The 15,770-nt window shown below is 39.1% G+C and overlaps 2 protein-coding genes across 5 annotated transcripts in view; one reads left to right on the top strand and one right to left on the bottom strand.

Annotated features, from left to right (window-relative positions):
* atpv0e2 (ATPase H+ transporting V0 subunit e2) overlaps positions 1 to 6,192 on the bottom strand; it is an 11,320-nt gene extending 5,128 nt beyond the window's left edge. The window contains exons 1-3 of the mRNA XM_079654226.1: positions 5,983 to 6,192; positions 4,556 to 4,603; positions 1,272 to 1,369 (exon numbers count right to left, since the gene is read on the bottom strand). Of these exons, the coding sequence (XP_079510352.1) occupies positions 1,276 to 1,369; positions 4,556 to 4,603; positions 5,983 to 6,086 (246 nt within the window). The 5' untranslated portion in view covers positions 6,087 to 6,192 and the 3' untranslated portion in view covers positions 1,272 to 1,275. The remainder of the gene's footprint in view (positions 1 to 1,271; positions 1,370 to 4,555; positions 4,604 to 5,982) is intronic.
* Positions 6,193 to 14,765: 8,573 nt separating this feature from the next.
* Positions 14,766 to 15,770, top strand: part of LOC307035117 (uncharacterized protein) — a 28,875-nt gene continuing 27,870 nt past the window's right edge. Inside the window, exon 1 of one of the 4 annotated variants that reach the window (XM_079674138.1) lies at positions 14,766 to 15,187. In XM_079674138.1, the coding sequence (XP_079530264.1) occupies positions 15,142 to 15,187 (46 nt within the window). In that variant the 5' untranslated portion in view covers positions 14,766 to 15,141. The remainder of the gene's footprint in view (positions 15,188 to 15,770) is intronic. The other 3 variants (XM_079674136.1, XM_079674139.1, XM_079674137.1) reach the window with 3 other exon arrangements.

Consider the following 15,770-nt stretch of genomic DNA (forward strand, 5'->3'; position numbering starts at 1 on the left):
GTGAGGCTTTTAGTTTGAAAGAGTGAGGCTTTTACTGTGAAAGGGTGAGGCTTTTAGTGTGAAAGGGTGAGGCTTTTAGTTTGAAAGGGTGAGGCTTTTACTGTGAAAGGGTGAGGCTTTTAGTTTGAAAGGGTGAGGCTTTTAGTTTGAAAGGGTAAGGCTTTTACTGTGAAAGGGTGAGGCTTTTAGTGTGAAAGGGTGAGGCTTTTAGTTTGAAAGGGTAAGGCTTTTACTGTGAAAGGGTGAGGCTTTTAGTTTGAAAGGGTGAGGCTTTTACTGTGAAAGGGTGAGGCTTTTACTGTGAAAGGGTGAGGCTTTTAGTGTGAAAGGGTGAGGCTTTTACTGTGAAAGGGTGAGGCTTTTATTGTGAAAGGGTGAGGCTTTTACTGTGAAAGGGTGGGGCTTCTAGTGTGAATGGGTGAGGCTTTTAGTTTGAAAGGGTGAGGCTTTTAGTGTGAAAGGGTGAGGCTTTTACTGTGAAAGGGTGAGGCTTTTAGTTTGAAAGGGTGAGGCTTTTACTATGAAAGGGTGAGGCTTTTAGTTTGAAAGCATCAGGACACTCATTTTCTTTTTCATACAGTATCAGATCTATTACTCTCGAGTTTCATTTACACTCAGAATGGTGAACCCAGCACAATGTGGGTTAATGTGTTCGTTATAATCCAAAGCCTCATGTTGATTACATTCAGTTTACTAGTGGAGAATAATTATGTTTTTTTGTAAAGTTAGAATAAATGTGCATTTATTGTCAACCTGCATATGTTTCTGAGAATTCTCAGAGCCATAATAAAAACACTGATGAACTGGCTTCTGTTTTTTAAATTGTATTCACCATCGGCTATCTTTTAGCTTTGGTTATGGAGAGCCTTGTTCAGTGTGTGAGAGCAGGTAGATATCTCAGAAGGACATATTTTAGGGAGATCGTAAAAGGTATAGTACTGCATTTAATCTTTACATGTCTACATTGTTGTTGTTGAATTTTACTTAGAAGATATGCAACTTGCACACTTGTATAATGTATAGATCCACAAACCCACAGAAACATTTAGATTTTCTTGAGTTAAGTTGTGCATAAAGAGGGTGTATTCATTTGATTTACCTTCAATACATTCTTATATATTTTGTTCTTACCAAACAATCTGAAGAAAGTTACTACTTTTGGCTATTTTGCTATATTTATCAGTATTGTTAGTGTGTAAACCAGACACACAGGCTTTAGATGTAGCCCTCATCACAGGTTGTATCTCTCACAGTGTGTCTGAATAACTCACCATGTTACTCCCAGAAGTAGCGCAGGTACCATATAGTTTCATTCTTCAGCTGAGGGCCAAACAGAGGGTTAGCCTGAGCCAAGATGGCTACCAACCAGCTGCATACAAAGAGAGAAAGACATGATTAACACACTGGTCTCCAACACATGAAGGATTTACCAGTTCTTTGTTAAATGCAGCTTTCTTTGATTTTACAGCTCCGGTCTGACTGCTTCACTCTTAAATCAATACACTGAGTGGTGCAGTGTTGATGTATTTATGTAGGCCAACCCAAATTAACATCTCCCTGGTTCCCCCGACATCAAATCCCATTCGATTTTGGAATATTGCAGAACATTGGATCTGTGGCATGCATGGTACTTACACGTTTTGTTCAGCAGGATCATCTCCACATTTAACACTACTTTAATACTACTTTGATTTTTTTAGTAAAAAGCTCATGTTAGGCTATAAAGAATCTACAGCAAGGTCACATGACTTCACGTCACCACCGCTAAGCTAAAGGTGGCTAATGTTGGGCGTGATGATGTTTAGTAGTCTCATTTAGACACTTGTTAGCAACCATCATTTTGAGGGTATTTACTGATGTATTTTATGTTGTAGAACAAAACGTTAAAATCTCTTCAACTTGAAATAACCACATCGTTTTATTCTGGTATCTAATCAGAAGTCTAAAACAGATTAGAAAAAATATCAGCTTCGAGACAAGGGAACAGGAAGTGCTAAAATGCTGATTTCCCAGTTGTAGGAGTCCTTCCTGCACCACTCTAAATAATACGTCATACTGTATGTTGATGGTCTTCAAGGTGCTACATGAATGATCGATATTATGTAATATTACTCATGAGTAAGTAATGTCTTCTTTATCACTCTGCTTCTGATCAAACTATTCCAACTCATCCATGCATCATTTCCAAATGTAACCAAAGACCTTTGTTGACTTAAAGGTGGGGTAGGTAATTCACTTCAGAAACACTTATTGTTATATTCCATGGAATGCTCTTAGCATCCCGATAGCAATGAATATATTAAATGCTTTGACAATAAATTCATACAAAAATGTCCCTCATTGGTCATGTGTGCGTTCGTGTGTGTTGGAGGAGGGGCTCTGTAAGGAAGTCTGAACCATAGGTCTGAACGAAGGGGCAGATTTTTGTCGGTTGCGTAGCCTACTTTCAAATTCTAGCGAACTCGAGCTGGTTTCTCCATTCTTACCTACCCTACCTTTAATGTTTGGAAATCTACTTTTGTTTATCCACTCTGATGTTAAAGGACTACACCGCCCTCTAGTGGAAGAGTGATGCTCCTGCATGCACCTCCTCCTACTTCCTGCTCCAAACACTATCTTTATCATTCATCATATCATCTGCATGGCAATAGTTGTAAAAAAAAAAAGGTAATTGGTTTAGAGCTTTTTCTAGACCGTTTTAGAAACTCTTCAATGTAAAACCGCAGAATATCCTGGAGATAGACATCAGTGTTGTGTCACCAGGTTAATAATGTGTCACAATCAAGCAATAATGCCAAATTGTATCCATACATATATAGCCCAGAAATACAACCTTTATCTTGCATCTGCTGTCAAGATCCATCTCGTTCTCATTCAGGTTGTTTCATTAGGAGCAGTAATGCGGCTGTCTTTTTATTTCTGGTAGTAATTTTCTTGGCCAATGGCCTTGAGATGAATATCTTCTTTCAGGTTATTACATTTTCCTTGTAGGATCCACTTGACACAGGCTGTATGCCCCGTTTGAATTCTTGCAAATCATTGGCCATTGCTTTTAATTGCTCGGGTCTCCCAGCAACATGATCTCCAGCAAGAAAACCATTGTGAGAATTTTCAGAGGTCATCATGACATTTTTCATAGTTGTTAAATGTAAATTGCCCTGCTTTTGTTGATCTTCACCTCCCATTAATACCATGCATAGTTACATGATTACAAATGTCAAACTTCAAGAGCGGAATACTTTTAGAAATCGACTGAAGCAGAGTGTGACTACTCTACGCAGACAGCTATATTAATAAAAAGAGCCGGGGAAAAAGCTGCCATTAGTCACTCCCTGGCCATTCATAGAGGTTAAGTTAGAGGAAACACTTATAATGTGAAATGTATTAAAGAAGACATATCATTATCAGGTTCATATCAGTATGTAGTGTCTCTACTTTGAAGAGTCCTCTCCTGCTGATGTTCAGGTGTATATCAGTATGTAGTGTCTCTACTTTAAAGAGTCCTCTCCTGCTGATGTTCAGGTGTATATCAGTATGTAGTGTCTCTACTTTAAAGAGTCCTCTCCTGCTGATGTTCAGGTGTATATCAGTATGTAGTGTCTCTACTTTAAAGAGTCCTCTCCTGCTGATGTTCAGGTGTATATCAGTAGGTAGTGTCTCTACTTTAAAGAGTCCTCTCCTGCTGATGTTCAGGTGTATATCAGTATGTAGTGTCTCTACTTTAAAGAGTCCTCTCCTGCTGATGTCCAGGTGTATATCAGTATGTAGTGTCTCTACTTTAAAGAGTCCTCTCCTGCTGATGTTCAGGTGTATATCAGTAGGTAGTGTCTCTACTTTAAAGAGTCCTCTCCTGCTGATGTTCAGGTGTATATCAGTATGTAGTGTCTCTACTTTAAAGAGTCCTCTCATGCTGATGTTCAGGTGTATATCAATAGGTAGTGTATCTACTTTAAAGAGTCCTCTCCTGCTGATGTTCAGGTGTATATCAGTATGTAGTGTCTCTACTTTAAAGAGTCCTCTCATGCTGATGTCCAGGTGTATATCAGTATGTAGTGTCTCTACTTTAAAGAGTCCTCTCCTGCTGATGTTCAGGTGTATATCAGTATGTAGTGTCTCTACTGGGACATGTCTCCATGCTTTAAAGTTCAAAAAGCTCTTTATTGTTCTCATACTGCCTGTGCTGCAGCACTTCTTTTCACCCTCTGTCTGAAACCAGAGCCCAGTCTGCTCTAATTGGTTAGCTGGCCGGCTCTGTTGTGATTGGTCGACCGCTTAGAGATGTCCCGCTTCTTAGCCTATAATGTACAATGTGTTGGAGCGCTAGCCAATAGGAGCGCGAGTGTTACATAGTGATGTCACAATGTTAATAAAGTAAACAAAGGAGATGAATGGAGGCGTTTAACATACTACAGGAAAGGGAAAACCTCAAACAGCAGAACAGGACCTCTTTAAGGTTTCATTGTAATCAGAGCTGTATGTGAATATAGCAGAGTCTCATGCAACATGCAAAATGACAGCCGCTTCACACCATAGAAGAAGAAGAGTGTTTACTTACAACAGGTAACAGCAGACGGCTGTGAGGATGAGACTGGTGACAATCACACTGCAAAGAAAGCAGAGAGGGGGGTGTTACATATCTGCAGCTCTGTGCACAGTCATGTGACAGTTATTGGGTCTATATCAGGGCTGTCAAACTCAATTACATCGCGGGCCTCATCAGCATTATGGTTGCACTCAAAGGGCCGGTTGTAACTATATAAATATACATATATAAATATATAATATATATAAAATAAAGTATTATATTACATTATGTCCTCTGCATTGGATTATTATTCGATAGGGTAATAACTTCATAATTAACTACGCCTGAAAGCAGAAGCTTAGGGCAAATAATTGCAAGTCTCTTCAGTGCGCATGTCACAAAATGATTTAAAAAGAAAAGCCACATTCTGGAAAGAAAGTCAAAATCAAAAAAAAGAAGTGACATTTTGAAAAAAAGTTATATTTTGAAAGAAGAGTCAAATTCTGAGGAAAAAGTCAAATTTGAGATGCATTGTGGGACATGTAGTTCATACTGTAGGCAACGTGCTTCTGTAAATCGGCATGCAACCATAATAAACACATTATATTTTGTGCAAGCTCTTGTGGGGCCACATGAAGTGAAGTCCGGATTTGGCCCCCGGGCCTTGAGTTTGACACCCCTGGTCTATATGAATGAAGATGTTCACTAAAGTCTTTTGAGCCATTTAAAACTTAAAACACACCTTTTTTTTATCAAATATGATTTTTTTAACAAAAAATTTAGCAGGTGCAGTCCAAATTAAAATATATAAAATGCAACAAAACACATGAAGATAATTGCAGAATTGAATACATGTTAATGGTTAGTATCATACATTTATAAATAGTTATTATAAGTGAAATGGAAGAGAAACCCATGGCATGCATCCATATCACCCCTTCCTCTCTTCCAATGTTTAATTAAATAATGCAAAGGGTGTCAAATCGAATACTTTAGTACTGTTGAAGCATTTCTGATGAATTAATGAACAAAAAGCACTTAGCTTGATTGCATATAGCTTGTGAACCGGTACTAGCTTCAACCTCACTGCTATTTACACATATACCAAGCCTCACAATTCTGACTTGTTCAATATTAAACCCCAACAATAACACATTTTTCTTTTAATATGTCCCCCTAAATTATGTTGTGATGCTTATTTATCCCTGAATTGACCCTTTAACCTTACTGTGTGGAAGGAGAGGATGATGGGATGCAGGATGACGCGCAGGGCCTCCATCACATACTGTCTGTGTTCATAAAGATGCCATGCAGCTTAATGCAAAGATAACATTGATTTTGAATCCTAATGAAAACTCCTAATATCTTAAATGAAATATGTGTGTATATAATGAAAGAAAACGCTCATTATTAGTCGGTGTTAATTGCATCAAATGAACGGCAGCTCGACCACCTACCCCCGGTTTGGTCCTTTGGGCACCAGAAACGGAGCCACGACCCCCACGAGCGCCCATAACGTGGTGAAGCAGATCATCGGCAGCGCGAGAGAGTGAGACACCATGGCTCCTGTCCGCAGAAAACAGCAAATTAACAAGAATTAATGTCGATATGTCCTCCTGGAGATAAAGCGCATCAATGGCTGCTGACACTGCCAGTCGCTTCTGTGATGTTCCCGCCCACTTAAGCCTAAACGCTCCCTGATTGGTGGAGATCGGGGAGATGGTGGAGTATGATTGGTTCAGCTGTATGTCTATTTGTATTACAGGGAGAAGGATTGGAGCGATGTTTGTGGACAGCAGGTTGCAGGCAAATGTTTTTTTTTTCCTCTTCATCCCAAAAAGGTGGATCTATACTGTGTTTACATATCAGGAAGATATATATATATAACTATTTAAATTCAGAATCCAGCAGTTTCGACAAAAAGACAGTATTTTACTCAGATCTTGTACTTGAGTAAAAGTAGAAGTACTCAGATCTTGTACTTGAGTAAAAGTAGAAGTACTCAGATCTTGTACCTGAGTAAAAGTAGAAGTACTCAGATCTTGCACTTGACTAAAAGTAGAAGTACTCAGATCTTGTACCTGAGTAAAAGTAGAAGTACTCAGGTCTTGTACTTGAGTAAAAGTAGAAGTACCAGAGTGTATAATACTCTGTTACAGTAAAAGTCCTGCATTCAAAATGTTCCTCAATTAAAAGTAGTAAAGTATTCTCATCAAAATATAGTGAAAGTAGTGACAGTAAAAGTAGTCATTTTGCAGATTGGACCATTTCAGAATAATAGATATGATATGTTTTATAATGATTGATCATGAAAGTGTTCTCAAAGCTGGTAAAGGTGCAGCTAATTTGAATGACTTTGTATACTGCAGGGTAGCTTGTGGATTTACTCCAAGTGGAACTAAAGTCTGATTTAACATTTGATTATATTTCACATCATTCATCCACATCTGTAAATTAACTAAAGGTATTAAATACAAGTAGTGGAGGAAAAGTACATTTACCTCTGCATTGTAGTGGAGTAGAAGTACAAAGTAGCATAACATGGAAATACTCAAGTAAAGTGAAAGTATGGTGCTTCGAAACCAGGGGACTGCAACCAAAGAGGCTCCAAAGACCAAGAGGCTAAAGCAGGAACTGAGAGCATGCAGGAACTGAGCAAAGACTGAGGCTTGATGCAACTCTTAAGGTTCTCTAGAGGTCAAGAGTCTCTGATGAGAGGAGCTAAGCCCTCCATCTTTAGAAACATCTGATTAGATTCTTTGTCTTTTCAAAGGATAAGAGTTGATGTTGATTTCTCACATAATTTCTCACATTCACTTTTTTAAGGTATGACTATGTAAGCTAAACAGCGGTACCAATCACTTCATATCAATCACCGAATGAAACCTGATCTGTTGAATTAAAAAGGAATGAAACCATAACATACCCAAATATGCGTTGCATTAATGCACACAATGCACAACAATATTTTGTATTATTGCTGATTTTTATTCCATTTTGTATTCCTTCTATTCCATTCCATTGCAATGTAAATACTGTTATATTTGACTATATATATATATATATTTTTAATATTTTATAGTTCTCTATCTGTGTTTTTAATTCTTGTTTTTATGCACCACGACACCAAGTCAAATTCCTCGTACGTGTACCTGGTAATAAACCTGTTTCTGATTCGGATTCTTCTGATCCTGAATAGAAGTTAACTTGTTTTACAATGACCCACACTTATACATAGGTGCATACTGTGTTTGTCTGCACATTGTTTATCTCCTTGTATAGTAAATCATTCAAATACGCACCATCAATGCTGATAAGAGGACACAAGGGGAAGCAGGGAAATGGGGGTTTGAAGCTGTAAACACTCCAACAGCCGCCAAACGTTCACAAAACCAGACTGTGATTAGGGGTCTGGTCCCTTATCAGGGTCTCAGGAAAGTTTGAGAGTCGTAAACCCTCGTCGTAAAAGTTGATCGGAGTAGCTCTCCGTTTGTTGTTTTAGTTTCTGACGGTCTGTTCTGCAGAATATCAACGTTTACTTCAAGAATGTAGTTGAAGTCACCAGAAGCCCACTGCATCATTTTAGGCAAAATGTTCCTTAAAGGTGGGGTAGGTAATTCACTTCAGAAACACTTTTTGTTATATTCCATGGAATGCTCTTAACATCCCGATAGCAATGAATATATTAAATGCTTTGACAATAAATCCATGAAAAAATGTCATCTGTGGAAGCCGTAGCGCTGTAAAAAGCACGACCAATCATCTGAGCCGGCCCGGCTAAAGTAACTGGATGGCCTACCTGCCTGTCAGCCTTCCATCTTTGCACAAACTTATCTCGTGCCCTCATTGGTCATGTGCGCGTTCGTGTGTGTTTGAGGAGGGGCTCTGTAAGGAAGTCTGAAGGAAGGGGCAGATTTTTTTTCGGCTATGTACTTTCAAATTCTAGCGCACTCGAGCTGGTTTCTCCATTCTTACCTAAAAAAAACAAAAAACATTTCTAAGAGCACAGGAAATGTGTCTCTGCTGCATCTGTCTTCAAAACATAAATAAATTACATAGCAACTGGATACTTTTGACTGGGGTCCTCCAGGACACCAAAACATTGGTTTAACTTCTGGTACTAATAAAAAATACTCTAATTAAACAAAAACAGAGAATGATAATATGAAGCCATCAGGAAGAATATGATTGAAAAAGGTCATGAAAAATGTAAGCGATTGTTTAAAGCTCCTGTGAGATATGACACAAATATATAGATTTGTTAATCTGTGTGGACCCCGGTTAGTAGGATGAGGTTTAAAACTTCAGACTCAATCTAAACAAGTTTAATTCTTTATTTATATCCAAACCTACATTTAACACAGATGTATTGAATACTTTTTCCATTGCAAAATCTACTTGTGCTGCACAAAACGATATGCTGCCGACTGAAATAGAACAAGATGTTGTGTAAAGGGCTCGTTATCCGGAGAAGAAAGGAGGTCTTGGATCCGGCTCAAAGGAACAATTATGTTAGGAAAATATCACTCGACAAGGAATCAATAGTCAGGTACTAATGTATTCTTGCAAGAAGGAGCAGAGTTAAGTCACATACAAAGGATATGGTTCAACTCACACACATGAGGTATGCTGCTCAAGGGAGCAGGAAACAACATCAAGCTTTTATAAAGTGAGGAGGACACAACAAAGTCGTGAATTGGTTTGGCGCCAGCAGGTGTCGGGAAGGTGTCGGGACATCTCTGCAAAGTCACGTACTTCCTTCGCGCCACTATTGCTCTTTGCCCCTCGAAGAAGTGAGGAGACAATAAGTATGTGTCCTCTCATCTGTATCAACAACATGAGTGATGCCCTGCCTTCTCCTATCTCAGAAGAGGCAGCTGCCAGGTCACACACAGTGCAAAGTCCCACACACTCAGTGCATTACAACCCATAAGAGGAGACAACTTGTATTTTCTCCAACATTTTGCATTTATCTCCCAGACCAGTACAGACCATTATGTAATCTGGGTGTAAATAATAATCAAACAATCAATCCCATTTATTTATAAAGCACATTTAAAAACCGAAGTGCTGTACAGAACAGAGCAGGTAGCCAACACAACCTTTCACAAGATAAATAAATGAAAGACACACCGACGTAAACATTAATATGTGGCGGAAACCTGTCAATGAAGGGAACAAACAAATGAGACTTGTCTATGTACGTTTATTAGGCTTCTGCTCAGAAGGATCGAACTCAGCAAGCAACAGCAAGTCACTGCCAAATAAATCGATGCTGAGCACACTTTCATCAGGGTTTGATATGTATTAGTACGAGAGATCAACAGTTTCAAAGATGAAATCATATAACAGGGAACAATTAACAAGTTTAAGAAAGGACAAGTTGTAAAAGAACAGAGAGCCAGCAGTACTCGCTTTGAGGGGCTTTCCATGAAATAAAGGCCCACTCTTGTCATAGTACAGAAATGAATGACAAACTGGGTTATACTTCTGCCTACATCGTACGCTTGTGACGATTAGTCATGCATAATTATGTATCATCTGGGCCACAAGTTGAATCAGAGGACAAGTACATCCTTGGTGTCATGAGTTCAACCAGAGGACAAGTTCCTCCACAAAGTCATCTGTATAATTGTATTTTTGTATTTGAAATGGTTGGAAACACAAACTGAAAGATTGACATTAAAGTTGACTTTGACAAGACTACAAGTAACAAGCAGCAACAGTCATCACATGATCATTTTCATTATTCCACCACATAATACACAATGCTCATTAGCGCACTAATGAACAAATACATAGGTATAGGCCCTATCAGCCCGATAAGGAGTGAAACGCTAGAGAATAAAAGTATGTTTTTGTATGCCGATCTGATAGGGAGGGGATGCTGTTCCACAGTCTTGGGGCTGCAATAGTTTATAAAGTCCTGTGTGTGTGTGTGTGTGTGTGTGTGTGTGTGTGTGTGTGTGTGTGTGTGTGTGTGTGTGTGTGTGTGTGTGTGTGTGTGTGTGTGTGTGTGTGTGTGTGTGTGTGTGTGTGTTACATTCCCTCCTGGACTAGGGGTGCAAAGGGAAGTATCAAAATATAAAAATAATCGGGAGAGAGAGAAACAGAGAGAGGAAACTGATTTCTGAAGCCACAAGGTGAGGTTTTAATTCATCAAAAAGTAAAGAGGGCTCACCAGCCAATTTGAAAATTAAACTAATGTCAAACTAAAACAACTGTCTTATTAAAGAAAGCGACAGCCATAAACAACACACTATTTAGCACAAAGACTTCAAGGAGAGAACGCCACTGCTGCACAGGTGACCCACTGCCGTCCATGCAGCTCACTGGAGGAGGGGAGAGAGAGACTCTAGCCTTCCTCAGCCATTTATGCAGCAGGCCTTGATTGCTGAATGCCTACACCTGAGGGAGTTGCAGAAAGAGAGGGGGGGGGGGGGGAAGAAGAAACACACATACAAACACACAGAAGCATAAGGTGTTTCCCAATGTCGAGGAAGGCTCCTCCAGAGCCACTATTTCAAGAATGCTACGTCATCGAGTCCCGCCGAAGGACTGTTCCAATGTCCAGGATCCTTGGAGTTCTACCGAGGCCAGCGTCCTTCGTTGCGGGAAATTTCGAGGCTGCACATGTGTATCCTCCGCGGTCTTAAAATCCCCACAATGCTTTGCGCACGGACCAATTTCCAAATCTTTGACGGAAATCGCGCTCCATTTAAGGCGGGGCCTTGCATATGACGCACACCTGCACACCTGTTAGCATGTTCCACCATTCTTCGTTTTCCTTGGCTAGGAAGGATTCTTGCCTCGCTTCTGAAGGACCTGACTCGGAGGGACTTGTCCTACCAAGGAAGCGTCCTCGACATTGAGAAACACCCACAGACACCCACTACGGCACGTAACACTAACAGTGTGTTACATATTTATGAGTTAAGAAGAAAAGCATGGCCAGACAAAAAAATAAAAAGTTGTTGAACTTCCTGTGTGACAGACAGCGGGCAAATGTGCTGTCTACATTCCTCCTGCTGTTTCCTGTGAAACATTTTATCTTTACCCGCACATATGAATTCCGTCCAGACCAGAGACCACTGCTCTCTGGTTTTAAGCGGGTCAACTTGCCAGGAAATACCAGATGGCTTACAGTGTGCTGTTCTCAGGATATTTCTCATTTCTTGGCTAGACTGGGGGATTGGTTGCTTATATGAAACAACACAGATATATAGTTCTGACACAGTTGGTGTTGACTCATGACCCTTTTGGGTTTCTAAAAGACTGTCTTTGAAAATAAAGTATTGTAATTGATTAATTATCGGAAAGTTTCCATTTCTTTTTTCTATTTGATTTATTTGATGCTTACCTAGACATGTACTACATTTTGCATGTAACTTATCTGCCTCCACACTGACTGTTTGATTTGAAAAAATATATTTTAAGTGCTTTATCCCTACACAGTCTTCATTTTCCCTGATACAGATCCATACCAAATTACATAGTTTTTCCCCCAGAATTTTCAGAAGATTTGTTAAATTATATACCAGCTACTATAGGACATTTGAGCAATCTCTTGGATCCAGGGGCGCCGCTTGCGGACAGGCAAGGCAGGCAACTGCTTGGGGCCCCGGACCAGAAGGGGGCCCCCAAAGAAGGTAGATTAAGAAGGTCCACAGCAACGACAACATGAAACACCCTTTAATTTACGACATGTCTGGAAACCCCCTCAAACGCTGCTTCTTATCTTAAGTTTCGTTGCCTTGCTCCGCTCCGGGGGCTGTCGGCTGTGCGTGGTGATGAAAAGCCGATTCGAGGGCCCCCCAGTGAATGTTTGCCTAGGGCCCCCACAGACTCTAGAATCGGCACTGCTTGAATCTATAAAAGTGTTAACACAAATTAAATAAAGTTCAATATAATAAAAACAAATAAAAAACCCCACCAATGAATAGTTTCAGTTAAGTATTCAATTGGCCCAAATGACAACACAACAACAATCCAGAAGACAAATTACTCCGTAAAACACACAGAAGAAAGATTACGTTTTTAAATATAGAAAAAAAGGGATTTAATGGGGGAGATATCGTCTTGTATTATTATTATATTTCCTCACTTAATTAACACTGTTTTAAGAAGTGTTACCTCTGTAACAATGTACATGTCTGATTTACTATTGGCATTATAATTTAACAAATGAATTACAGATGCGTCTTTTTAAAAATATCTATGCCAAACTATGATTCACTTATAATGCACATACTCTCGCATACATGTTTACACTTGTTAGTCATGGGCAAAGTACAACTGGCTCAATTCTACTTGTTAATCTGTATATTAAAGTGCACCTATCATGCTATTTTTAGGCATATATTATGGGTCTCAGATATATACAAATATATAAAAACATGTCTATCATGTGTTTTTCTAAAAATACAAACAGATCATGCATTTTAGACATCCCTCATACCCCTCTATTTTACTTCCTGTTTAGAGAAACGCGGATTTTGGGTCCTTCGCTTGAAAAAATAAAGGCGGAGCTAATGCCTGATCAGAATTCTACCGGAGATTACATTACATGTCATTTGTTAGACGCTTTTATCCAAAGCGATTTACATACATTCAGTACTGTGGGTAATCCCCACAGGAGCAATTTGGGGTGAAGTGTCCCAGGGACACAACGACATGCTGACTGCAGTGGGGTTTGAACCTGTGACCCCCTGATTCGAAGCCCAGCATTCTATCCACTTAGACACAGCCGCCCAAAAAGAAATACAAATTAATTCTGCTGCGATAATACGCCATCCTGTTCTAAACCACATCAAGGATTATTTCTGAAACAGTATGGAGCTCAAATGCTTTTTCTCTTGCGGGTTTATCACAAGGTGAGTTCCTTTTTTTATTTCCTGCTTTTTAAACACATGTGCTCTCCAGTACAGGTTAGCTCTGAGTGTTAGCGAGGCTTGCTAATGTAAACAAAGACAAGATTACGTCCAAAACACGTCAGGCATTGTTTCTGATAGCAACTCTCTGTGGGTCCACCATCCAAACTTACGTACTATCAGCAGCAAATCTGTATCCGCTCGTTGTAGCCCTTTTTTAGAGATGTGGGTACGGAGGAAAAGAGAAAGGGTTTTATTTTCTGACGCTGCGTGAGTTCCCCGACACACCGGGGACACATATTGATGTATAAAAGACATCAAAAAGTGGATTTTGCGTGATAGGTCCCCTTTAATAATAATATATACAATAGAGATACTCTGGGTAAACATCTTTCACTGTTGATATGTACGTACTGTTCTGTTTATTTTTGATTTTTTTACTGTTTATACATACAGTGGGGCAAAAAAGTATTTAGTCAGCCGCCAATTGTGCAAGTTCTCCCACTTAAAAAGATTAGAGAGGCCTGTAATTTTCATCCTAGGTATACCTCAACTATGAGAGACAAAATGAGAAAAAAAAATCCAGAAAATCACATTGTCTGATTTTTAAAGAATTTATTTGCAAATGATGGTGGAAAATAAGTATTTGGTCAATAACAAAGTTCATTTCTATGGGGTTGAGATCTGGAGACTGGCTAGGCCACTCCAGGACCTTGAAATGCTTCTTACGTAGCCACTCCTTCGTTGCCCGGGTAGTGTGTTTGGGATCATTGTCATGCTGAAAGACCCAGCCACGTTTCATCTTCAATGCCCTTGCTGATGGAAGGAGGTTGTCACACAAAATCTCACGAATCAGTCGTCCTGGTCCCTTTGCAGAAAAACAACTGCCATGAATACAGTTAACAAGTGGAGGACAGAGGAGGCTCTTAAAGAAGAAGTTACAGGTCTGTGAGAGCCAGAAATCTTGTTTGTTTGTAGGTGACCAAATACTTATTTTACAGAGGAATTGACCAATTAATTCATTAAAAATCTTATAATGTGATTTCATGGATTCTTTCCCCCCATTCTGTCTCTCATAGTTGATGTGTACATAGGATGCAAATTACAGGCCTCTCTCATCTTTTTAAGTGGGAGAACTTGCAAAATTGGTGGCTGACTAAATACTGTTTTGCCCCACTGTATATTTGCTGTTTTTGTCTGTTTTTATTTTATATGTTTAATTAATGTGCATGCTGCTGGGAACAAATAATTTCCGTAACTGGGATCAATAAAAGTCTAATCTTATCTATTTATTTGGATGTTTTCTTTAAACCAGAAGTCTTATTATTAATATGAATCAATCGGCCAAATTGTATAAAAACATACAAAATACACAAGATAAATAAATAGGTATTTAAAATGATTATATTTACTCACGTTATCATTTAAACCGTTTAAGAAGTATTCCCATTTTTGTTTATTGGTTTTATTTTGATATTTTGATTAAACCGGAAGTCTGAAATTCCGCACGTCATTGTTTTATTGTTGAAAGTACGTACCGGAAGTTGTGTTTGTCATTACGGCCGTTAGCTCGACAGTTGGTGACTTGACTTGAAGGAGGACCAACGGGCGGAATTTTTACAGTAAACGTTAGCCTAACCGGCGAAATGTCAACTTTAAATTACGACTGAAAACGTGTCGTCTTTTACTTTGTGAGAGTTTAGATTTTATTAAGTGTGTGTCGACAATGCAGGACGGAAAAACCTGATGAAGTTCACCAGAGATATCTGCCGGCTGCTGGGCTTAGGAGGCGGTGAGTAACACAGAGAGACAGCCGATCAACTGGTGCTTTTTCTGAGGGAGAGGAGGTGGAGACACAGGGTCATGTGGAGGTGGGAGAAGTACTCAAATCTTGATCTGAGGTAAAAGTAAAAGTGTAGGAATGCTCTGTTACACTAAAAGTCCTGCATTCAAAAATGTTTCTCAAGTAAAATAATAAAAGTATTAGCATCAAAATATACTTAAAATACCAAAAGTAAAAGTAGTCATTGTGAATATTGGTCCATTTCAGAATAATATATATGATATGTTTTATAATTATTGATGCATTAAAGTGTTTATGAAAGCTGGTAACTAGTGTTGTAAAGTTACTAAGTACATTTACTCAATTAATGTTCTTAAGTACAGATTTGAGGTACTTGTACTTTACTTGAGAATTTCATTTGATGCTACTTTGTACTTCTACTCTTCTACAATTCAGAGGTACATGGTGTACTTCTACTCCCCTACATGTATTTAATCCCTTTAGTTACTTCACAGATCTGGATGAATGATGTGAAATCTAATCAAGTGTTAAATCAGACTTTAGTTCCACCTGGAGTAAATCCACAAGCTAC

This window comes from Notothenia rossii (assembly GCF_949606895.1).
Source record: "Notothenia rossii genome assembly, chromosome: 1".
Classification (NCBI taxonomy): Eukaryota; Metazoa; Chordata; class Actinopteri; order Perciformes; family Nototheniidae; genus Notothenia; species Notothenia rossii.